This window comes from Musca vetustissima, unplaced genomic scaffold, assembly GCF_032173495.1.
Source record: "Musca vetustissima isolate MV318-11 ecotype Yass unplaced genomic scaffold, APGP_CSIRO_Mvet_v1 utg34845, whole genome shotgun sequence".
NCBI lineage: Eukaryota > Metazoa > Arthropoda > Insecta > Diptera > Muscidae > Musca > Musca vetustissima.
In genome coordinates this window covers 154,467-181,019 of record NW_026875816.1, presented here as the reverse complement: position 1 = coordinate 181,019, position 26,553 = coordinate 154,467, and the positions used below count along the sequence as shown (strand labels likewise).

The following is a 26,553-nucleotide window of genomic DNA, read 5'->3' as shown; positions in this document are numbered from 1 at the left end:
TATTACTCGCTTGTCCTTTACACCGAGTACTAGCTGTTGTCCTTCTATACCAACTTTTGTGTCATCACAATCAGATGTTACATAACGAAACGTCTCTTTAAACGCAATATAAATAAAATTTGCGTATGTTATAGTTCGCCAAAAGGGTTCGACTCCCTTCTGGGAAAAATGAATGTTGACTTCAGAATAATTATCTATTCTTATAGGTGGTGGTAGATTGTGTGCGTCTGTGAAATGTAAAATATATGTACCTCCATGCAGAATTACTTCCAAACGAAGAAAACTCATTTCTCCAATATCATTCCTTAGATTTATATATACGCTTTTTGCCTCATTTACTGGTAATCCGTTGGACCATTGGCAATAATCTCTATCTGCTGCTCGTACGCATAATAGGGGCTCTTGTTCGCAATTGCTCCAGTGGAAAGGAAAATTACTCCCTGGCAGTGCGGAAATAATATTTTTTGATGTACTCTGAAAACACAAAGATGGATATTAATAATAATATTTAATAATAAGTTGTATTTAAAATAAGCACACAAAAATTTCTATATAAAACACGTCGTTTTTGGGTCTTTCAGCATGATGTTTAATTTGTATATATGGGCAATATTGCCAATTTTTTAATATTCCATTTTCAAAAAATCAGCTTTTTTGTTTTTGTGGCATAGAGTAAAATGCTCTGACTCCGAAACAATTCGCGATTAAATTTTTTGGTTGATGCGCGCAAAAGTTATCGAGGTTTTAATTTTGATCATTAGAAAAAGTCTTAAAATTATGCCGTTTATTATATTGACCAAAAACTTTGATATATATCTTGCTCCGTAAAATAAGAATATGGACATATTATAATAATTGCGAAAAAGTTGCACATCTTCGCGAAATATGAGAAAAATAATAAAAATATAGGAGATTACGTCAATATTTTCATTATATTAATGACATACACACACCTAAAAATTAATTAAAAAATATCTACATAATCTAAAGACCACAATTAATCAAATGATATCAAAATCACAGAAGTCTGTTTAGCGGTTTGTAAATTACAGCGACAACAAAACAAGATATTGAGGAAAAATATTTGTTTTTGGTTCGAAAAAATAATGTCATCATATATATTTTTTAAATTTTATACATGAAATTTCAGAAAAAAATGTTGGGGTTATTCTGCTATTTTACCCGAATTTCGCCGAAAAATTTACATATATAAAAATAATCAATTTTTGTGTTTAAGTATACGCCTTGCGGATTATGTCAAGACCCTTTCGATAAATCTTGGGGTTCTATAAATAGGAATAAATCTTAAAATTAAATAATATTATGAAATATACATTTTAAATTGCGTCTAAATCGCGTAATTATCAAAATCATTTGATGCGCATGCGGTTTCAAGGAAGTACTGAAGTTTATCTTCCAATCCATGTATATTTTGCGAAATTTCATTTGACGCCTAAGATGTGATACATGTTGCATTGAAGCACCCAAAAACTCGTAAAACGCGAATAATTTCCGAAAACTCCATTTGCCATTAACGCGCATCCGATTTCGGCGTGAACCCTCAAAAAATACATTGATCTATACGAATTTCAATGTGGTTGATTAAGAACCATGGATGTGCCAGCAAAATCTATTTTTGAGATAAATTGGGTACATCTCTCTTTCGGCTGAAGTTTTTAAAGTTCTCTTTTCGAAAAAAGATCAAATGAGGTCATTTATTGAAGCGGAAATGATCCACAGAAAATACAATTAAATCCGCGATATTTTCAAAAACATTTTTTTCCAAATTTCGTGTTTTTGGAAGGCCAGTTCCCGCCGTTCTAATTGATGGATTTTCACGAAGAAGATTTTATATCATCCGAAACGTAAAAAACCTTACTGATCGCGGCTACCCGTATCATTCAGTTGACAGATCTAAAAATTTGGCCCGAAAAAATAGGTTTTTTAGAAATTTGATCGCACAAAATTCTCACCTTCGGATGAGTATTGCTCCGAAGCTGTGCATACTACATACACAATATATATATTAAATTACTCAGATTCGCGACTACAATAATCATATAATCGATCTTAAGAAATTCCTGTTTGCGTATTAAAGCTATAAGTAAAATTCAAAAAACACTTAAAATCGAGCTTCAAAATGTCAGCATCATTTAAAGGTAGATGCAGTTCAAATTTTATGATACATAAGGGGCGTAGTCCCCATTTTGTTGGCTTCTAGTTTTACTTTGACACGATGACCGTGAAATAAGTGGCTTAATCACATATCGATAGAGAACATAAAAAACTGGTTCAACCTGTTTTTACACATTTTTTTACATTAAAGTAGACACAGCTCCCACCAAAATAAAGTTTGGAGGTCAACATCATGAACAGTTTGCAACGACAGATCAATTAACCCAAAACTATTCACTCTTTTCCATATACTTAAGTAATTCCCGAGTTATAAAGGGGTGAACCTCCGCTTCAGCTATGTTAAAAAATTGGCAATATTTCGGTTAATTGCACATCAAAAATTGCACAGTTTTTTGTTCAATTAACCGAGGAACCAATTATCCGATACCCGCTTTATTTAAATTGTTGGTTCAATTACAGAAATCACACTTTCGCTTTCTCGCGGGTTTTCCTTACCAATAAACATTTTTTCAATTATTTCAAGTATCATAATATTATTTATTGTTTTCTACTAATTTTAGCAATTTCTGGTACATTCTGACCTTTATTTTCTTTATTAAGGGTAATTTTCTGAATGTGGTGTACTGACCTTTATTCTCCATTATTCATTAGGAATGTCAAATATGTATGTAAAACCAGTAAGGAAAGTAATAAAGTCGGACTGAAAGGATTAAGTTTCGATTACCGATACGTGCGCGAGAACTTTCTTTACTTATGTGATCCTTTGAGATAGTGACCCTGTGATAGTTACACTATTGTTCGGCATCTTAACGTCATTAATTAATAACGTTAAGATGCCGAGGAGAAGACGACCTGACTTATATCGTCCATAGAATGCAAGTACATTTTGGGACTAATGCAAGGATGGAAAATCAGAAGAGATTCTGAATCGAGATCGTGTCCATTCAGGGTATTCTGATTCTAAGATCCATGCCCTTGATTAATTTGTTTGAAAATAATAATAATAATAGGAACATGTTGTTCCTTAAAGTTCCTGAAATTTTGCTATGCCACGGGAAATATCAAATCAGGCGGTTATATGCCTAATCGTTGTTCAATATCTTTGAACTTATAAACACCTCGCATATATCCGACACTAAAAATGTTTATCACAGTGCAATATACGAGATATCTTCTTTGCTAAAATCTATCATTAAGCTCAGCTGGAAAGAGAACAACAAACAAAAAACCAGCAATTTTATAAAAATTAGCGATGACGAAGCGACTTGAAGGTTATACGAAAACCTCCGTCCGATGTTACCCATTCGTATTGAACATGCTAACTATCGATAACACTCAAGTTGGAAAACGGGAGTAAGAAATTCAACATACCGAAAATTGAACTGAAAATAATTATGGCGTTTTTTAACGTTAAGCTGTAGTGCAAAATTTCTGGAATGATGTTTTTTATTCACAGGAATTCGTTATGCCTAATTATATAGATGCTATATCAAAACTCGGACCTAAGTAGATACTTAGTCGCAAAAATGTGTCTCCCCCCAATATCCCGGAATGAACTATTTTAACTACAACAATGGGAATGGAGACATTTTAAGATTTTGGACTCACCAAATAAAACAACTAATTAAGGTTGAAAAACGTGCCAAAATCCCCAAAGCATTCCATAATGTGGAGTTCCATTATATTGATTTCGGAAGCTTGGGTAAATTTTGTTAGGAACATTTTCTACTCAATGATCATCCAAAATGTAAAATTACAGCCAAATACCGAATATTATAGGGTTATCTGGATACTTGTGCCAATATTGATAATTTTATGTAGTGATAAGTATCCCCTATATTAAACTAAAAGTAATTCTGTTGAAACCGCGCTTAAGATCTTCAAAAAACCGAATGTTTAGGGCTACTATTATATGGGCGGTACACCGAAACATGGGCCAATATTGATAATATTTGGTACGGACACTTTCTGCGCAATTTCAATGTATGTGCAAATTTCAGAGCACTATCTTAAAGATAATTTTATATTGGGCTATCGTTATGTGAATTATACATCAAAAATATTGCTATGCAAGACAACGTTTGTATAAAAACATTTTAAGGAAAATACAACAAATAATTGAGAAGTATATCATATCACACTCAGGTTGGAAAACGGGAATAAGAACTTCAACATACCGAAAATTGAACGGGAAATAATTATGACTTATTTCTAAAACATTATTCTATAGTCCATAATTTCTGGGATGCTGTTTTTAATTCACAGGAATCCGGTCAATGTCTTTATAGAACCGAAACCTGTATTTATATGCTATATCAAAACTTGGTCCTAAATAGATAATTTTTCACCCCCAATATCCCGAAATGACATATTTTATTATATTTAGACATACAATGGGAATGGGGATTAATTAATTGTTGGTATGAAAATTTGACGCCACATGATAAAATGAGGGGATACCATTATATGGGTGCTACCCGGAAACTTGACTCAATATTGATAATTTAAGTAAGTAGATTTTGTACTCACTGATCATCTAAAATATAAAATTACAGCTAATTTTGTTCTAAGACGTGGCTAAACCCCCTAAAATACAGAACTGATATTGACAATTTTAGTAGGATTCATGCTACCAAATAAAACAACCAATTACAGCTGATTAGGTTGAAAAACGTGTCCAAATCCCCAAAGGATCGTATAATGTGGAGTGCCATTATATGGAGGCATTTCGGAAGCTTTGTTAGGAACATTTTCTACTCGATGATCATCCAAAATATAAAATTACAGCCAAATACTGATATAATATTGATAATTTTATGTAGAGAGATTTTCTGCTCAAGAACTATCCCTTATATTAAATTAAATCAATGCTGTTGAAAACCGTGCCCAAGATCTTCAAAATACTGAATGTTTAGGGCTACCATTATATAGGCGGTACTCCGAAACACATGCCAATATTGATAATATTTGGTATGGACACTTTCTGCTAAATTACAACCAATTCTGTTGATAAAATCGTTACAATTTCTCATATGGAGGTTACCGTTATCGAGATTTTAATTTTGAGGATAAGAAATCTTAAAATTACACCATTTATTATATTGACTAAAAACGGTGATATATGATTATAATAATCGCGAAAAGGTTGCACATTTGCAATAAAAATATAGGGATTATGTCATTATTATATATATATATATATTCATGACATACATACACCTAAAAATTAGTACAAAAATTAGTATGGTAGTACAAAATGAAAAAATTCCCTGTTGCAAACATAGATTTACTGTGAAAAAAATGCATTCCCCCTGCGTACGTCCCTGGTATACACCGTGCGGATTATATCAAGACCCTTCCGAAAAATCTTGGGGTTCTATAAATAGGAATAAATCTTATAATAAAAATATATAATGAAATATACATTTTAAAGTGCGTTTAAATCGCGTAATTTTTAAAATCATTTGATGCGCAGGCGGTTTCCAGGAAGTACGGAAGTTTATCTTCCAATCCATGTATATTTTGCGAAAATCCATTTGACGGCTATGATGTACCACACGTTGCATTGAAGTATCAAAAAGCTCATAAAACGCGAATAATTTTCGAAAACTCCATATGCCATTAACGTGCACCCTAAAGAACTACATGGATATAGACCTATTTCAATGCCGTCCATTAAAAACCATGGATGACCCAGCTCACTCTATTTTTGAGATAAATTGGGTACTTCTCTCTTTCGGCGGAAGTTTTTAAAGTTCTGTTTTTGCAAAAGTTCAGAATCCGTTTCAGGTCATTTTTTGAAACGGAAATGATCCACATAAAATGTAATTAAATCCGCGATATTTTCAAAATTTAATTAAATCCGCCATATGCTAAATTTTGTGTTTTTGGAAGGCCAGTTCTCGCCATTCTAGCAGATGAATTTTCACGAAGAAGATTTTGTTTCATCCAAAACGTAAAAAACCTTACTGATCGCGGGAACCCATATCATTCAATTGCCAGATCTAAAAAAATGGACGGAAAAATAGGTTTTTTAGAAATATGATCGCACAAAATTTTCACCTTTGGATGAGTATTACTCATAAGCTGTACATACTACATATCAAAATATATAAAATAACTCAGATTCGTCACTACAATAATCATATACTCGATTTTAAGAAATTCGTGATTTCGCACTGAAACTAGAAGTAAAATTAAAAAACCCTCAAAATCGATCTTCAAAATGTCAACATCACTCTAATTTTTTTTTCCAAAAATTACAGTGTTAATCGTTGTGATTTTTTAAGAGGTGTATAATAATCACCAAATAATCGTGTAATCTGAAGAAAAATAAAAAATAAGAGTGGGTTTAAGCATAAAATAGAGCAAAAACTGCAATTTAGTTAAAATGTGTTTGTTCTCAAAATGCAATAGAGAATTCCAAAATCACAATTCTTATAAATCGCATTTTAAACGTGTTCATAACATTGAAAAGAATATTAAAAGTATGAAATTAGAAGGGAGATATCCTTGTTTAGTTAGTACATGTAAATATGTTGGTTCCAATTGCAAGTGTATATACTTACACGCCTTAAAACATTTGTCACACCGTAAAAAGATAAATTGTCCCCTGTGTCCATGCCGAAAAAACGTTGTGTCTCAGTCTACATTTCAATCACATTTCTTTAGAAAGCACGCGTTTGTTGACCAAAAAAAAAAAAAACTCAGCACGGAAGCAGACAGACTCGTCACAATCGTATGATAACGATGAGACATGTCGAGAACAGTGGACACTATCCAAAACGTTGAAGTAAATACGAAAACTACAGACATTGCCGAAAATGTAGAACAAATTATGGATTTGGAAATACCAATATTCACATCTAATTTTAAAGCATCTCACAGAAAGTTTATTCGGATTTTCAGTATTGAGAATGAAGAAGATGTTGACGGTATTGTACAATATATATGTGACTATTTTCATGAGAAAAACACAATGCTTTTTAAAAAAATATAAGTTAATATTTTAAACTATGCATTTGTAAACTATAACATGTAACTAATGACCTTCCTTTTATTTTATTCGTTTTAGTTCGGCACCACAATAGATGAGTTTATGTGTAAAAGACAGTGAAAATATCTAATTTTAACAATTGCAGATACATCACCTGCGGAGGAAGGTAGTAGCGGAGAATGTATTGCATACATTTGGTGAGAAGGGGAAATGACAAGCATAGAACCAAACTGTGACATAATTACTTTAATCTTGCAGATACTGTGTTATTATTATATACTAAATATTGAATATCCAAAATATATCTCCCAAACATGCGAATTTTTCATGCGATATCTTTTTAAATTTTATCCTTTGCAAGTTAGAGGCAAAAAAAAAGAATATAAATAATATGAAACGTATAATAACTCTGATAAAAAACTTGATGAAATGAATTAACTTAATATTCTAATTAATTTTATTCTTATAATAATAATATTTTTTCTAATTACTAAACTAATAATTATTTTTTTCTCTTTGATTTACATTCGCAATGAAATATGTTAATTGTTTAAAAAAATAAAATACTTTTCACTCTCCTTCCAAAAAAAAAGCATTTTCATTGGATAAACTCATAAATTACGCACAAATTTGTTTAATTTCTATTGCATTTACAAGCAAAAGTGTGTAAAATCACAGCAAATTATTGTGTAAAATCACAACGAATTGTTTTTTAGAATCGCAACTCAAATGTGGGCAATTTTAAGCACATTCTGGCTAAAAACCTTACAACAACAAATACGTTGAAAATTACGCACATTATCATTGCGATTTTCAACAAAATTAATTTAGAGTGATCATTTAAAGTTAGATGCAGATACAATTTAGAAAAATGATACATAAGAGACGTAGTCCTCATTTTCTAGTCTTACATTGACACGAAGACCGTGAAATGAGTGGCTTAGTCACACATCGATAGAGAACATAAAAAAATTTAAAAACGATCAAAATGACCGCCTTCGGCAATCTAGTGTTAAGTAATACCCGAATTATAAAGGGGTGAACCTATATATATTCAATATTTTACAATTAGTTTCAATTGCAAATTTTACAAAATGTTGATATTAATGTTATTAAACATGAAAAAGAAGGTGACGAGAATCGCATAGAGATTAATTTAGATGCAGATACAATTTAGAAAAATGATACATAAGAGACGTAGTCCTCATTTTCTAGTCTTACATTGACACGAAGACCGTGAAATGAGTGGCTTAGTCACACATCGATAGAGAACATAAAAAAATTTAAAAACGATCAAAAGGTGACGAGAATCGCATAGAGATTAATTTAAGACTTCACTATCGTAACGGATGTAGATATTGTATTGAGTTAAAATCCCAGTTTGTTGATTCATAAAAACAACTATTTTAGTGGGGAAAGTATGAATCTCTCTTTTTGTATAAGATGTCGGCAACAACATGTTGCGTTATCTGCGTCCCTCTTAAAATTAAATATCTATGTTCTTGATATATTATTTATATGTTTATTTTCGGTCGGTAGCATCTTTACTTTTTTCACAGTAAGTGGCATATGATTGCTTTCCATACAATGTTCTGTAGTTGCTGTTTTTCTGAATTGACAATTTAAATTTCATATGTATTTTTGGAATTTACCCTAATAGTACGTTTACATTTAACCAGATTTCGTTAACCCAGTGGGTTTCAAGTGCCATTGCCTTTGCATATATGTCAAATAAATCCTCATAAAGTAGGTTAACCCGGTAAAAAAGTTCTAATGTACAAGGAGTTTAATTTCGGCTTATAAAAATATTTTATTTTATTGACATTTTTGTAAATATTTCGGAAAAAATAGCTATTTCTCTTGCACCAAAAATTTTTGGGTTGTAAAATTGTAGTGCAATTTGGATTTTCGTTCACCCTACTGCTGGTAACAATAATTTTCGAAAAATGTTTGCCAATTTCAAAAATATGTTGTTTTTGTCATCTATCATCAAACCGTTTGCAAATTCGACTGTGTGAACTCCACATTCGGTTATAGTCGACCTGAAATTCTAAAAATAGAGATTTTTGAAAATGTTTGTTCCGCTCCAAATCTTCAACTAGTACCGCTTCAAATCTTTAGCAAATTGGTAGCACGGCTAATCGGCCTCATATTGCTCACCAATGTTTTGGTAATGAAATCAACACTTCTTGGTGAGGCTAGAGAAATCGTGTCAAAGTTCCAACTCACCCATAGAAGTTTCGCTATGGCTTGGAAGTCGTCGAAGGATACGTTTGTTAATAAACGGATTATAGTGCATAATCAACTCAAGCTCCTCCGTTTTACAATCTGACAATTTGAAAACTCTACAGCGTGGTATCAACGGTTGCATTTCTGCAATTTCAAACTATGATGAAGTCACGGATACGAGACATGCGGAATTCCCCTTAAATTCCGATTTTGAAAAGTAGAATCATTTTGTTTATCAAAATTTACCTGGGTTCTTGTCAAAATGAGTCATTCCGCGCATGTCCTAAATTTAGAACACGTTAGCCATAATTGTATTTGCAAATGTCGTAGTCATAGTAACCATAATTGTATTTGCAATCGAAATAGTGTTTTTCGCCACAAAACACTACTCCGACTTTGAAGATTTTCGTTGCTAGATCAGTCTTCCTTGCTTTCAAATACTTCACTCCACCCAAAAGCTACCAGTCTCCAAAATTATGATAACATCTATTCATATATATATATATATATATTCATATAATCGTCAAGTATAGTCATGGCTGTTTTTCCTCGGAAAATATATAACATACTTGAAGCCTTTGATATGATATTTACGAATTGAGAGTGACGAATCGTCAAAGATTTAGCCTTCACCTGCTTTTCAACCAAAGCAGTTTCATAGATGTCATTTATGCCCCGTATTTGGCTTTATTTTGGCTATTATGTACCGTTCTTTCGCGTTTGCCCTAGGACAGATTTTTTATTTCGTACTGGGGCTTGCTTAAATTTTCAACGCATTTATATTATAAAATATTGTGAAATATGATGTCCCACTCTTATCGGGTGATCCATCGTACTCGCCCCTCCACGTTCACCATATCAAAAATAATAGTCGATTTCCCTCGATGTCTTTTCAAAAGATTTACCAATTAACATTCATAATATTTACTTGAATTGCCCAACCGATGAATTACATAATAATCAAATTAGCTAAGACGTTGGTTCCGTATAATGATTTCAAAAATGCGCAAAGGAACTGAACTATTGTACTGTATCGCTGTTTTGAATTCACAATGCAAATACTAACTTAGAATAAGCCAATTCAGCCTAATTCATGTTGCATTGCATTGTAGTGATGCAAGGAGGACTGCAATGTTTATGTTCGATACATTGTTTAAAACAATGTATATGTTCGTATCATACCAATTATTCAAATTATTTAGAAACTCAATTGAGTCAATAGTGGAATCTATTCTGTTTTTCTTTTAAGAGTCACATTCGCCCTCACCATTTAGCCTTCTATACTGAAAATATAGGATAACTGATAACTGCACCATTGCATTTTTTAGGTTTATTTCTCAATATTTACACCGGATAACTGAAAATATCGGATAAATAAAAATTTTCTAGGAGCCAAAAGTTGCTTCTTCCATAGAAATTACTCCGCCTGGCTCTCTTTACTCTCTACTTAAAATTATCAATATTATATCTGTATTTGGCTGTAATTTTATATTTTGGATGATCATCGAGTAGAAAATGTTCCTAACAAATCTTCCGAAATGCCTCCATATAATGGCACTCCACATACGATCCTTTGGGGATTTGGACACGTTTTTCAACCTAATCAGCTGTAATTGGTTGTTTTATTTGGTAGCATGAATTCTAACTCATACCAGCAATTCCCATTGTATGTCTAAATATAATAAAATATGTCATTTCGGGATATTGGGGGTGAAAAATTATCTTTTTAGGACCAAGTTTTGATATAGCATATAAATACAGGTTTCGGTTCTATAAAGACATTGACCGGATTCCTGTGAATTAAAAACAGCATCCCAGAAATTATGGACTATAGAATAACGTTTTAGAAATAAGTCATAATTATTTCCCGTTCAATTTTTGGTATGTTGAAGTTCTTATTCCCGTTTTCCAACCTGAGTGTGATATGATATACTTCACAATTATTTGTTTGTTTCGCCAAAAATATCTCAAAATAACAACTACGACGTGGTGCAATTCAAATAGCTCGATACTAAATTCGTGAAAATGCAAATATGTTGCAAAATACTTTTTGCAAAATTTTCGCGGTTTTTGACTTTTTCTCACCTTTTAAACCTTCCCTGGAGCTCCACGAACATTTCAACATTCAACATTGCCGGCCCGGCAAACGTTGTCTTGCATAGCAATATTGTTGATGTATAAATTCATTCACATAACGATAGCCCAATATTAAATTATCTTTAAGATAGTGCTCTGAAATTTGCACATACATTGAAATTGCGCAGAAAGTGTCCGTACCAAATATTATCAATATTGGCCCATGTTTCGGTGTACCGCCCACATAATGGTAGCCCTAAACATTCGGTTTTTTGAAGATCTTAAGCGCGGGTTTCAACAGAATTACTTTTAGTTTAATATAGGGGATACTTATCACTACATAAAATTATCAATATTGGCCCAAGTATCCAGATAACCCTATAATATTCGGTATTTGGCTGTAATTTTACATTTTGGATGATCATTGAGTAGAAAATGTTCCTAACAAAATTTACCCAAGCTTCCGAAATCCATATAATGGAACTCCACATTATGGAATGCTTTGGGGATTTTGGCACGTTTTTCAACCTTAATTAGTTGTTTTATTTGGTGAGTCCAAAATCTCCTCACAAAGAATTATCAATATTGGTCAAAGTATGTGGGTTGCACCCATATAATGGTATCCCCCCCTAATTTCTCATGTTGTGTAGAATCTTCCTACCAATAATTAAAATGTCTCCATTCCCATTGTTGTAGTTAAAATAGTTCATTCCGGGATATTGGGGGGAGACACATTTTTGCGACTAAGTATCTACTTAGGTCCGAGTTTTGATATAGCATCTATATAATTAGGCATAACGAATTCCTGTGAATAAAAAACATCATTCCAGAAATTTTGCACTACAGCTTAACGTTAAAAAACGCCATAATTATTTTCAGTTCAATTTTCGGTATGTTGAATTTCTTACTCCCGTTTTCCAACTTGAGTGTTATCGATAGTTAGCATGTTCAATACGAATGGGTAACATCGGACGGAGGTTTTCGTATAACCTTCAAGTCGCTTCGTCATCGCTAATTTTTATAAAATTGCTGGTTTTTTGTTTGTTGTTCTCTTTCCAGCTGAGCTTAATGATAGATTTTTGCAAAGAAGATATCTCGTATATTGCACTGTGATAAACATTTTTAGTGTCGGATATATGCGAGGTGTTTATAAGTTCAAAGATATTGAACAACGATTAGGCATATAACCGCCTGATTTGATATTTCCCGTGGCATAGCAAAATTTCAGGAACTTTAAGGAACAACATGTTCCTATTATTATTATTATTTTCAAACAAATTAATCAAGGGCATGGATCTTAGAATCAGAATACCCTGAATGGACACGATCTCGATTCAGAATCTCTTCTGATTTTCCATCCTTGCATTAGTCCCAAAATGTACTTGCATTCTATGGACGATATAAGTCAGGTCGTCTTCTCCTCGGCATCTTAACGTTATTAATTAATGACGTTAAGATGCCGAACAATAGTGTAACTATCACAGGGTCACTATCTCAAAGGATCACATAAGTAAAGAAAGTTCTCGCGCACGTGTCGGTAATCGAAACTTAATCCTTTCAGAAACTTAATTTGTGACAAAATTTAAAATTTATCAAACTTAAAAAAAAAATTCTGACAACAAAAGCAAATTGAATGTATGAATCTACATTTTATTTAGAAAACATTTGTATGGGAAATATAAAAGTCATCTTTTTAGAGATTTCCCGACATTTATTCTTTTCTCACCTTTTAAACCTTCCCTGAAGCTTCACGAACATTTCAAGACTAAGATAACAAAAATCCGTTCAGCCGTTCTCGAGTTTTAGCGAGACTAACGAACAGCAATTCATTTTTATTTATATAGATAGATAGATTTCATTTACATTGAACAGGATTTAGTTAACCCAGTGGCTCAATTCGTTAACATATTTGTCAAATAAATCCTCATAAAGAAGGTTAAACATGCAAAAAAGTTCGAGTGTACATGTCGTTTTAGTTTTCTTTGTGATACACATTTTTGATATCGGATATATTCGAGGTGTTGTGTTTTTAAGTTCAAAAATATTGACCAACGATTATGCATAAAACCACCAAATAATGGAATAATGACAATATGGAACTAATAGTATAATTTTAAGGAAATCTAGGTTATGCTTCGTAGAATCAGGACTCTACCCCGCATGTCTTCTGATTTTCACCCTTACGTTGTCTCAAAATGTACGTGCAATTTATGGACAACGTGTACATATGGGAATTCTCAATTTTCTTTTAAAACTCCATTAAATAAATTTGATTTGAACTTTATCAATAAATGAATCGACAAACATCAATCCATACACATGCCTTTCTGCAACCTATGCTAAATTTCAATGGGACAAATTTTTGCAAATCGATTTATAGCACACTATTCGGTAATATCAATTAGACACCCGTTCGAAATATATATGGAAGCCACGTCTGCATCAGCAACCATTGCAAAAAAAATTAAAAAAATCACATTCATTCTAGTCTCAATTGGATACGTTGTGCGAAATTTCGTGTCAATCGGACAAACATTAGGAGTTTGGTGCACCACTTACCTAAAATCGGACGAAAATATAAATGTGGCAGATATATCTAAATCTGAACCAATTTTCAGGAAAATTAACACACATCATTCTAGACTTAAGTCAGTACGGTATTCAAAAATTTCGTGCAAATCGGACGAAAATATATATGGGAGCTGTATCTAAATCTGAACCGATTTTCACGAAACTCAACACATATCATTCTAGACCTAATTCATTACGCTATGACAAATTTCGTGGTACACAATTGTCCTTAAATCGGACGAAGATATATGGGCAATATTGCCAATTTTTTAACATAGCTGAAGCGGAGGTTCACCCCTTTATAACTCGGGAATTACTTAAATATATTCCCTATAAAGTATATATATTCTTGATCAGGGTAAAATTCTAAGACGATCTAGCCATGTCCGTCTGTCTGTTGCAATCACGCTAACTTCTGATGGAATTGACACAGGGTACTGAAATTTTGCATAGGTTTGTCTTTTGTCTGCAGGCAGGTCAAGTTCGATAGTGGGATATATGGGTCCACGTTTAGGCATAGCTTCCATATAACCCCCCCCCCCCAATTTTTCTTGGGTTCTTGAGCGCGTTTTTCAACCGAATACGCTGAAATTTGGTACATTGGGTTCTTATTTGGTACTTAATGTCAGAATAGAGAACGAGTTAATAAAACTAATTGGAGAATACTTCCATAAGTCTATTGTCGAAATTTTGGACAAGGTAGGGGAGAGGGGGCACCTTTGAACACTTTTTGCTTTCAAGCCTTATAAAATTTTTTATTTTATCATTTTTGGTTTCTTATAAATTTTAACTAATAGGTACATATGTAACCTTTAAAATGAATATACATATGACATACTATAAGCTTGATAAATATATTTTATTACTGTTTTAAAGGACGAACTCAAAGTGTTCAAAACTGCCCCCCCAGGGGGGCACCTTTGAACAGGGGTTGGCATTTTTGAACGACATGGTTTTTTACAGTGTTTATGTTCAAATATGTATGTATTTTATTCATACATATCAGAAAAGCATTAATTCATTAAAAAATATATTAAAAATTTTCAAAATTTAAAAAATTTAGATCAAAAATTATTAAAACATAAAATGTCTTAAAAATACAAATTAGTATGGTGAAAAATACAGTTAATTTCGTAATCTTATTAGCCCATTTGAAATTTTGAGAAATCGAAGCCAAAAGTTAAAATCTCCTTTTTTTACTCGAGTTTAATGGGCATGTTCAAAGGTGCCCCACCCATGGCATTTTACGGAACTTTAAAATAACTTTTTTTGTAATAAATATATATGAAAGAAATTACATTAGTTATGTTTGAAATGATTGTTGGAATGCAAAAAATTTGTTTGACGAAAGAAAACTATCACAGAATTCTTCCTGCGCCCTTACAACCAAATGAATAAAAGTTTACAATGACACTGAGAAAACATGGTCACCCATGCACAATTTTTCGACAACTGAAAAAGCAAGCCAAAGTGGTTTACGCATATAGAGAACAAGATTGCCATATACAAAAATGTGGTTGCGGGTCGGAAAAATATTAAACCAAGATTTTATGAGCGCTGTTCAAAGGTGCCCCACGTTCAAAGGTGCCCCCCTCTCCCCTATCTAAAAAAGTCAAAGAATGTTTCCTTTGCTACGAGGAATTAGAATCGTTAACTGCAAAATAGTTTTCGGCCGTCATAATAAACTCAGTAATCAGTTTGGATTTGAATCCAAAATTTTTGAGATGTCAATGATATGACGGCGCGTCTAACATGTCAGGCAATTGTAATGGAGTGCAGGCCATTATTAAATCAAAATTAATTTCTGCGGTATACATTAAATTTTTTTAATTAAGTTTAAATGCAGCTGAAGTATATTTTCTACAATTTTGGAAATTTGCTCATTCTTTAGAAAATCCACAATGTTCTGCTACTCTATGTATAATATTTCGAGAAGCTTACAAATATAAAAGGGATAGTGGAATCGTTGGAATATGGGATTTAAGTTGAATTTATTTCTATGAAGTAGAAGTTTTAGGTCAAATGTAATGAGTTCGAAATAATTTATAGAACAACATTATTTGCCCCATGTTTGGACGAAATAATTGCGAATATGACAATTATAGAATGTGATGCGATTATAGAATGTGACGAAAATCTATTTCCCAATCTATATTGTTACACATCTTAATAACGATAACGCTAATTACAGCATTAGTTTAAAGATTTATACCGTGGTAGATAATGCAATATTTGACTTCTTATGCATACGTAAACAACATTGAACAAAAGCGTAACGCGGCACCAAAATGTGTAAATATACTATTTCTACGAACAAGTGTAAATCCAAAGATGAAGGTAAGTAAATAATAAAACAAACTATTCATATTAATTACCAGTTTTTGCGATCATCACAATTGATTATCAGCGAAAATGTAAACCGATGCAATTTTCAATTTCGAGTTGAAGTGAAACTCTACGATTCTTAGGATTTCAGTGAACGAAGCAATAGAAGAAACAGGAGGATGATGATGAAATGATTATACAAGCCGATTATTCAAGCCGCATGCCTCAAAAGTACTGAAAGAAAGGCTGGTAAATATAGCAAAGCTTATGAAACAATTTCTCCTTTGACCCCGTTCCAAGCACTCAAAATGTTTGTAGAAACAGATCTAACAAGACGGCAATATGAAATAATAAGGGCAACTAACCCAAAGCATTACCCTTGTTACGAGCTTTTGTTGAAAGCAAAACATGAGCCAAAGACGGCGTTGTAAGTAACAGCTACCTCCGCAGAAGTTAATTTACAATGCCAAAGAGACCATACTATTATACTATTAAACGTTTACATTTCAATCTACCTGGAATAAGTGTTATCAACCATTGACGAAATTGAAAGAAATTTATTAACGATAATTTATAAATGGGGGTGTGACGGGTCACAACGAAAAGAAATTTGACAAAGAAAAATTGGTCTGACCATAATAAGCGTGACTGTTTTCATAGCAGACTTTTGCGTGAAAAATGATCAAATTTGAATTCTATTCTACGTAGTAACAATATAACTCCTAAGGTCAAGGACGATTCCTAAAATTTATTTTTATTTCTTTTAATCTATATAATCCATGGTTTACAAACACAAACTTTTATTACTTTTTCGGTTTTCAGTTTCTCGAGAAGAAACTGATGGTAAGATACAACATCAATCATAAACTAAGATGTACATATTATTTTGGGCATGTGTGTTCAAATGCGAAAATGCCTTGCGAATATTTTACTAAAAATGTGTGACGCAATCATGTTAAGGTGTATCATTTTAAAGAGCAATGCAAATAAATACCTTAACTATTGGTACATTTGAAAAAAAATTGTCTGGAAAATATGACACATTTAATCTCAATTCTGTTTAAATCTGTAAATCGATTTCGGAATTTTTAAATGAGAGGTAGTACATTATAATCGGCAATAGTGAAACTAATTTTTACCAAAGTGATTTGATAATAAATTCACTCTGTTCCATTTGGCAGGCATATAAACTGGAAAACACGTTGCAGTTTTAGAAACAATTTCTTTCTTTACTTAGATATGTAATTTTTCTGAATAGAGTGCGCTATATTCTCGTATGTGCAACATAAGGAAATAAACTGTCTGAAAGAAACTAATTGTTGGAAGAAAATATTTGAATTGAAAAACAATGAAGTAATTTAAGGGCAAAAGTGATAAAATTGTTATTTCGTTTATAGGTTTTTAATAAAAATGTCGGTTTAAGAAAATAGAGATCTTTTGCTTGGTTTATAGCCCATATGGATTTATAAATACACTTTCACTTAAAATTAAATATATAAAGATCAATTGGTCTACACCTAAGTACAACTAATTTAAATCAAAACTCCTGTAACATCTCTCATCAGTGTCAAGTCAACATTGTCTACATCAGATTTTTATGACGAACATTTTAATTTTCGAACAAGAATTTATGCAAAATTATTTAATTATATTCTTATTGTAAAAAATATTGTGATAGCTTACCTGTTGCTTAACGTCGCACTTTTGAGCAAACTGTAATTCTCTTGAACATCGATTATATAATTGGAAGCGAGGAGTTAGAGTTATAAAAGTGGTAGTAAGATAGAGTCCTTTTCCCCTCTGGATATTGACTCCAACAACATAGTTTGTTTTTGATTTTTCGGCTTTCAGTTCACGGAATGTGGTTTCTTTATGAATTCCGAAACTTTTGCACCACTGGAAATATAAAACATAACATAATATTGTAAGATAAAATTATTTAAAAACATATATAAACAAAAAATTTAAAGCATTTTGTATTGTTTTCATTAGGTCACAATATGCGAATTTGCACTTGGAATGTGCGCAGTTTTCGCTTTGGCGGATGTACTCAAGAAGTACAAAGTCGATATTATTGCCTTACAGGAAATACGATGAAAAGGGACAGGCGTAAGTTAATCAAATGATAACGCAATGTATTACAGTTAACTGGGGAATAAAAGACCTCATCGTCAGATTTACTCCTGTAGATGAGCGAATAAAACCCGGCAGAAACAAACATGGTAGTTAGCAGCACCAGATTCAAGCATCTCAATATACACAAGGCCACCTGGATTTCTCCCGATCAAACAACGAGAAATCAAATTGATCATTTGAGATAGACGGAAGACAATCATCCAGTGTTTTAGACGTTTGATCGATCCGAGGAGCGAATATCGATTCGGACCACTACCTTTGTGTACTTAGTTGAAAGCATTAAAGCCCGACGGTCAACAGCAATTCCTCCTCTCTACTGGCAACGCCACTAAACTATGTTACCATCCGTAATCGACCCATTAATTTTGTAATCTACATAATGCAATATGCATTTCTTTCCCTTTGTTTCTAATTAGCGTACAAAAAGAGATACAAATGTGGGGAAACCCAAACAAAAATTCACCATTTTTTTATATGTGACAATTGAATTGAGAAAATATGAATATATATTTAAAACAACAATATTTTCAGATAAAATGGAAAACATGAATTAAAAATAAGTAAATATTCATACTATAGTCAGGAGAAAGAAAATTGTTTTTTTCTTTTTAGATCCATATGTGAATCATGCAAATATGTTACAATTTTGGGTAAAAAAAGAAACAAAAAGTTGGAAATAAAAAACTCTGATGACATGAATTAAGAATAGTGTTGTATGAACGTTTTAATTCATGTACGTAATTCTGAAAGCGAACTACGTTGTTCGATTGCCCGTCAGAACATGGCATAAGAATTAATACTATATTCATGTGATGGACCCATGTCCATAATAGCTCAACTATTGATCGTGAAGAAACACAAAGATGTTCGACAAGTTCATTAAAAATTCAGCAGCCTCTTCTCGGCACAATACTATTCTCTACTGGAATGAACGTAACACAAAAAATATATTTTCATAAAATGGATTATAATTATAAATTTCAATTTATACGGAGTTAATGTAAAATTTGTATAATCATCATATTGATAATCAATATCATATATTTTGCTAATTAACAGCCTAGTAAAAGAATTATGATTATCATTAACCTAGCAGATCGCTGAGGCCTCATCGTTCATTGTCGTTTGGTATGGTGAGTGAAACGAAGTAGAACTTGTCATTCTAGTTATCAATATGTATGTATTATGATATGTAGGAACGAGCACGCAAACCAGAAGAAGAAAAATAACTCAATAATTTTGTCTCTTTACATGAGGAATGTTGTTGATGCATTTACTTAGCTTTTTATCACAATGTGTATATGATCAATATGTTTTTAGAATAACTGGAATGCATATATGTACATACCAACAATAATTTTTGTCGATTCTGTAATTTTCAATGGAATGATCTTTCAGTTTTGCGTCGTCGTTTATAAATAAACATATAAAAGACCAAAGCGTGTAGGAAAAAGCAAAACAAATTATAAAGTATAGAAAAAAACTTCTCCATAAAGATAAATTACGAAGATTAAAAAAATCAAGCTCACAATTTAATTATATATAAGAATTAGTAGTTTTGGCGGTTTATTTGGTATATCATTTGTATTTTGTTTTTGCAAAGTAGTCAGGCTAAATCCCAGTTTGTTGTTTTTATAAAAACAACCAGGGTTTAAAATGCTAACGCCAAAATAGCAAAAACACAGAAAATTGCCGCACTGCTAACTAAATTCATCCTCAAAATATGCAGCACAGCCAAGCACAACTGCAACAAATAGCAATACATTACGAATAATTTTAGCAAGCAAAACTACAGCTTCTTGATTTTGTCAGCAGCTACAAAATAGCAATGAACAACTACAACATAATTGTCAACGCGACTAACAACCAAAGCTTTCAATGAAGACTAAGCACCTTGACTGTGGCTGCTTAGCAAGATTTTTAGCAAACAAAACCCGAGCATTTTTCGAGTTCAGTGTTGTCCATTGTATTGTGTATTAATTATATGAGAGAATTAAAAATCGAGATTATGATAATTTCATTTTTTCGAACAAATACAATTAGTAATACTTGCTAAAGAGTTTAATTTAATATATTATTCAGTTTTTAGTACTATTATTGACAGTTTTTAATTGCGATTTGACAAGTTTAAATTAAATAAAAACGCACAAAATGAAATGCCTTTTTTCTAATTTCTGCGTTGGCAACACACAAACATAAACAACCCTCGGCTGATTATTCGTCGACAGCGAAATATGAATATGTAGTCGTACTGCCGATTAGTCATAACAAAAAAAGCTCGCATGTGCAATACGTGCTTAGCACGGATGCTACGAACTAAAAAGCTAGTCGTTTGCTGATTTAGTCGTAATGTCAATATTTTTTAGCAGTAGCTCTGTAAGACTAATGCTAATATTTTTTGATGCTGCATTTAAACCCTGGACAGGCACGGTTAAACTATTTTGTTTTTTGCTGTATGCTAGCAACACCGACGAAGTCGTTGTGTGCATTCGTCGCGATGTAATGACACACAACAGTGGGAAAAGCATGGTATTGTTTACAAATGCCTTATTAACCTCGAAATTCTCATGCAGTTTATTTCGTTAGTCAGCTAAGTTCTTGGCTTTGTTACAAGTGACATTTGGGCATGAAAGTTTTTTTTAAACAAACAATAAATAGCTTTTGGGGAGAATATCCAACAAAAAAACTAAGGGAAGTAATGAGGATCAGTGGTGAGATCCGAAACTATAGTCTTCCCTGCCTTACCCCTTGGTGGAAGTGCATGTAAAACAGGGATGCACGTCCTTGCACTCTAGCGGTCGGCTCAACTCAGACGGATTCTTACGCTCATTTGTTTAGTCGTTGTTGAGACTTCGACAAGTAAACATGTTTATGGTGGAAGCGATAGTGACGACGAAAAAAGACCAATAATTTGTATTTATTTAATTTCATTCACACCGATGGAACGCTCATGTTTGACGTGTGTTGCCCACTTTAACTATGTGTGCTAGTCTCACACACAAATTCACAAATTGTCATCCTCTCACCGTGTACATCACTGTTATATATGTACTGATAATTCTACATCACTATGACTCTCACAAATAAATAATGAGGTCCAATTTACGTTTTATTATAATTAGGAACAGATTTAAATGACATTGAAGAATTTTTGGTAGCTAAATTATTATGCATTATGTATGTGTAGTGTAGGATGATAGTTATCTTCGGAAGTACATACTGGAGGTATTCTAATTATTTCGAAATATTGTGTATAATTCACAATGGCTATATCTAGAATTCGATCATAACAGTTTGATATGCTATTTATTTTATAAAGATTTATGTCGCTAATATTATATATATTCTGTCAGAGTCATTCATTTTGTCAGTGACTGAATTTATTGCCAACACATGCTGATTATTATATGATGATTGAGATGAGGGAGGAATGCCTGAGCAAGTCACAAGTAATTAAAAATTTTCTAATTCAAAGGGTATGCAAATAAATTCGATATCAAAACAGTTTAATTCAATTAAATTAGTGGAATATTTGGTATCAACTACAATAAGGACGCCACCACCTTTTTTAACAACTCTATCTTTTCTAAATATTTGATATTTAGAACACAAAATTTCACTATTTCACAAGGCTATCAGGGAATAATCCAGTTAATTATGTGTTTAATCCTCTTATATTCTGATACCAAACATCGAGAAACATTTTTTTTGCAATATTTCAGGCCATTGTGACTTTGTAGACAGGAATACTCACATCAGTAACTACACACCTCGCCTGACAACTTTCACGATATAAATGTGATTATTCCAAACATGGAATCCTGTATAACTGGCTTCTTACCTCTGGTTGGTCTGTCTTTGGACACTTTGTTGGTGAAATCCGTTCGAGCTGCTGTGGGAAAACCAGCAGCAGATGGTCTGAAGTACTTGGATGCAGGATTTTAAAAGCTATTGGGCCCGAGTTTTCACGACGTAGAACTACTCTTTAGCTTTTACAAAGGAAAAAGGGACAAAGGTCGCTGCAGGTTTAGATCACTCACATCCAAATTTTACATCAATGGAGTGGATTATTGCGTTTATACGAGAATGAGGAAGATCAATTCAACATATACTCTGTAGATGGGCACAAAGAACAAACATCAGCTGAACTTCCTTTAATATAACCTAACACCGTTTAAAATTGTTTTTTTTCTATATTTTTTGTGCTTTATTTTGTATTGCAAAGCCTTTCAGCCAAAATCTAATACAATATACTTTAATAACAAATGATATGCAAATAAATTAAAATTAATAGAATTAATATTCAATGTATGTAAAAAAACTAAACATAGTACAAAAATATTTTTATTTTACGTACTTCGCAGGAGACTACTTATCAATAAACATTTCATCTAAGAGGTTGTAAAAAACTATAATCAACAATAATATGAATATGTACATTATACGTATTCCTCAGAAGAATACTACTAAAAAACACAAAATTTAAGAGACTGTAGAAGTCTAATGGGTCAGTTATGGAAAGCAACCAAACTCCAGTTGCGAGTTCAACTGGCAACGCAATAAAATATTTCAGAAAAACTAATTATATGTGATGATAAGCTCAGTGGAACTATTTTTTTAAGATGAAATTTATGTTCAAGGTGTATAATTTATTAGAAGGCTTTTAAGAGATAAATCTATTAGAGAAATGTTCAATCAACTGCTCATATTAAGGCGTATTTTCGACTACCAAAATATTCGGTTGTGTACCTGGCGGTCAACAGCAATTCTTCCTCTCTTAAAAATGTGTGCAGCTCTGATGCTTTTTGTGGATGGAAGTTTTCAAAAGTCCCATAGCAATGGCATGGTTTTCGCCGAGGTTTTCAACCTTGGCATGGTTTTCGCCGAAGTTATCCGGCTAATAGAGGAAAAACTATGTAAAATTTTGATTGTATCCAAATTAACGGAGGAGGAAAAAGGGAAGAATAACATTTTTTATTCGAAAACTAAGTTCCAGGGTGTTGTCGGATGTATTGATGATACACACGTACATATCATGGACCCAAAAGAAGATGTTCGCCACTTTCTGTCATTCATTTGCCATAGCAGTTAAGGTCTTCTGAAACGGCCTTCCACACATCATCGATAGTGTCTTTGGTTTGACCAAAAGTCCGCACGCCGCGTGCTTCATTTGGGTGAGCTTCCATCCGGGCAATAAACCTCTTTTGTAGTAATATTAACCATTATGGGAAACCTATAAAATTGAGTTATTATAAACAGCAACCAGAAATAAATGGTTGCCGAAAAATGAGACATTTGACCGCAACAGATACGCTGTTATACTTGACGTCAGTTATTCTTAAAAGAACACTCGTTGTACTTCTTTTAGCACGGAAGCCACTTTGATAAACGGGTAACAGGTTAGTTTCAATGTAACGCCACAACCGCTGTTTTTTAACATGTTCTACGACCTTGGCAAGAATGGGGAGGACAGAAAAGGGCCTTATATTTTCTTGTTTGTTTTCTTCTGTTTTTTTTTTTCAATTTTGCTTTCTTCTTTTGGAAATATCTGGACTTTTTGCAAAAGTCCCTTATTTTCTATTCTATTTCATTTTTGAATTTAAATCCTTCGATAGGCATACCTCATGTGTCTGCCTCTTTTCCTTCTTTTTAAACGATTTGCTTTTATCCTTGCCCTACAATATACTTTCCACTTGTGGCTAGTTTTATTAGATAGATAATCTCTGAATGACAAGTCCCCGTAAGGAACTGTGGTACTTAATAACAGGTGAGTTCATCAATTCATTGTGACAATACTTCCTTCTTTATTAGTGGACAGGCCGAGTGGACATATTCCACGCATACCATAAAGGTATTCAACTGATTGTCAACATCAGATGAACGAAAAATATTTGAAAAATCAAACGAATGTATCTTCGCGAGCAATCATCCACACTCGAATGTAATAAACGAATGAACAGGCAAATTTGAACATTTTTAACATAGCTGAAGCCGAGGTTCACCTCTTTATAATTCCTGAATTATTAAAGTAAATGAGAAAAATTGAAAAGCTTTGGATTTATTGATCTGTCGTTGCAAACTTTCCATGATATTGACTTCCAAAGCTTATTTACATGGATGCTGTGTCTACTTTAATGTAAAAAATGGGTAAAAATAGGGTTGCCTCACACAGGTTTTTTTATGTTTTTGTCTCGATTTGTGACTAAGATACTCATTTCGCGGCCTTCGTGCTAAAGTAAAAGCAAAAATGTTTTTTTTATTAAAAATGCAACTAAATTTTCTGTGGTTCATTTCTGTTTCAAACCATTATATTTTCTAATAATATAATTAAGTTGTCTACAATTTCCAACTATTATTTCCCAGTCCATATAGAAAAATTTTAGTTCTTTTTTATTTAATTATTTTCTATTTTTTTTTTTTTCAAATCATTCCCACGACTAATTATCTTTTTCTGAGTGATATTTTGTGTAATATATACATTTTAACTAGTAAATTAACTGCACTTAATATTATAGAAATTAATAATAGAATTTATAAAATTGCCAAGAGCGATAACGCCTTTTAACACAGGCTAGTGCATGGGGAGCACTTAGTTTTAAAAACTCTTTTTGTTTTTCTTAATGATAAGTATTATTTTAATTATTTATTTAGTGCATCTATTTGATTCAATAATTCAGTGTTTCTGGTGTTGGTGGGTCACTATTAATAATCCTGAGGAGTATGGTCTTCTTCCGGCGTCTGATGGCTGTATATCCTCCTCTTCTTCGTTTTGTGTTGTGGCACTTTATATTGTTCCTTTAGTTCTTCCTTCTTCGGCTTTTGCTGCCTTCTCTTGTATTCTTCAATAGTTAGAGGTTGAAATCTCATATTGTCGGTAGTCACCTTTGATCGGGTTGGTCTCGTTGAATTGGACACGTCCATAGTACATCAGATTAATGCTTTAGTTGAGCACTTTTAGTGCTTTAGTTGAACAATTTTTGAGCTTTAGGTGAGCACTTTGTGCTTTTGGTGTGCACCTGTCACGGTCGCCATATAATATGTTTAGATATACCACTTAGATTGGTAATGTTCTTATATACTAATTACAAAGTTACACGGATAAGCTTAAATTTAATAGTGTCATGGTGTTTTTACACGATATGTATTTTACATATGTGCTGTCACTTTTTCATCCATATGTAATTCCTTATGTGTGTCAAAATTAGCAGCGTATACAAAACATTTATTTTTTGTGTTCAAATTGGCATATGTATTTTACATATGACATAACCTATAAACAAAAAAGCACTTTTATTTTTTTTCTTAAATCAACATCTTTTTTATTAAACACCTACAAACGAAATAATAATTTGTAATCTTTGCCTTTTCATACTTTTCTTTGACTTGCCATTGAAATATTTTCTTCCAACAATGTCTTTCATTCAAACAGCTGATTTCTTTATGTTTCACATACGAAAATAGAGCGCGTCCTATTCGGAAAAAAATACATATGTAATTGCATATCGTTTAGACACATTGAAATTTCCGTATGTTTCACATGACGAGTTCGATTTCCATATGTAAAAAAGTGACAGCACATATGTAAAATACATATCGTGTAAAAACACCATTAGTGTGCTTGTGTTTTGGTAAACGTTTGCGTCAACGTATTCTTGTTGCTTCAGTAAATGGGTCCAAGACCATTTGTCGTTGACCATTTAATGTGGGAACCAACTTTTGATATCAGACCAAAGTTTTGAATGTGCAGAAACCACAAAATGGTTTCAATTCTAAACCGATAAATCCTAAAAAGTATAAAGATTCTAGTTTAGGATCTCTTGAAAACGGATTATCGATGGATTAAGTATTGGGAAAACAAGAGGTAGCATCCATAATATCGCGATACCTACCTAGCATTGAAAATTGTTTTTTATTGTCTGCCCTATGAATATATTTATATATTTTATTTGATAAAACGTGTGGATGTTTAAAGAAGGCGGCAATTTTTTAAGGTTGTATTGATATTAAAAATAGTTTAAGAGATAGCATTTAACACTAGATTGTATAAGGCACTCATTTTGATTGTTTTCTAATTTAAATTAGTA

At 32.5% G+C, this 26,553-nt stretch overlaps 1 protein-coding gene across 1 annotated transcript in view; it reads right to left on the bottom strand.

Moving 5' to 3' along the window:
- Positions 1-6: 6 nt before the first annotated feature.
- The window catches only part of LOC133338323 (intermembrane lipid transfer protein Vps13D-like), a gene marked incomplete at its 3' end in the record, with an annotated part of 175,942 nt that continues 149,395 nt past the window's right edge, over positions 7-26,553 (bottom strand). Inside the window, exons 7-8 of the mRNA XM_061546499.1 lie at positions 18,017-18,229; positions 7-474 (exon numbers count right to left, since the gene is read on the bottom strand). Of these exons, the coding sequence (XP_061402483.1) occupies positions 7-474; positions 18,017-18,229 (681 nt within the window). The remainder of the gene's footprint in view (positions 475-18,016; positions 18,230-26,553) is intronic.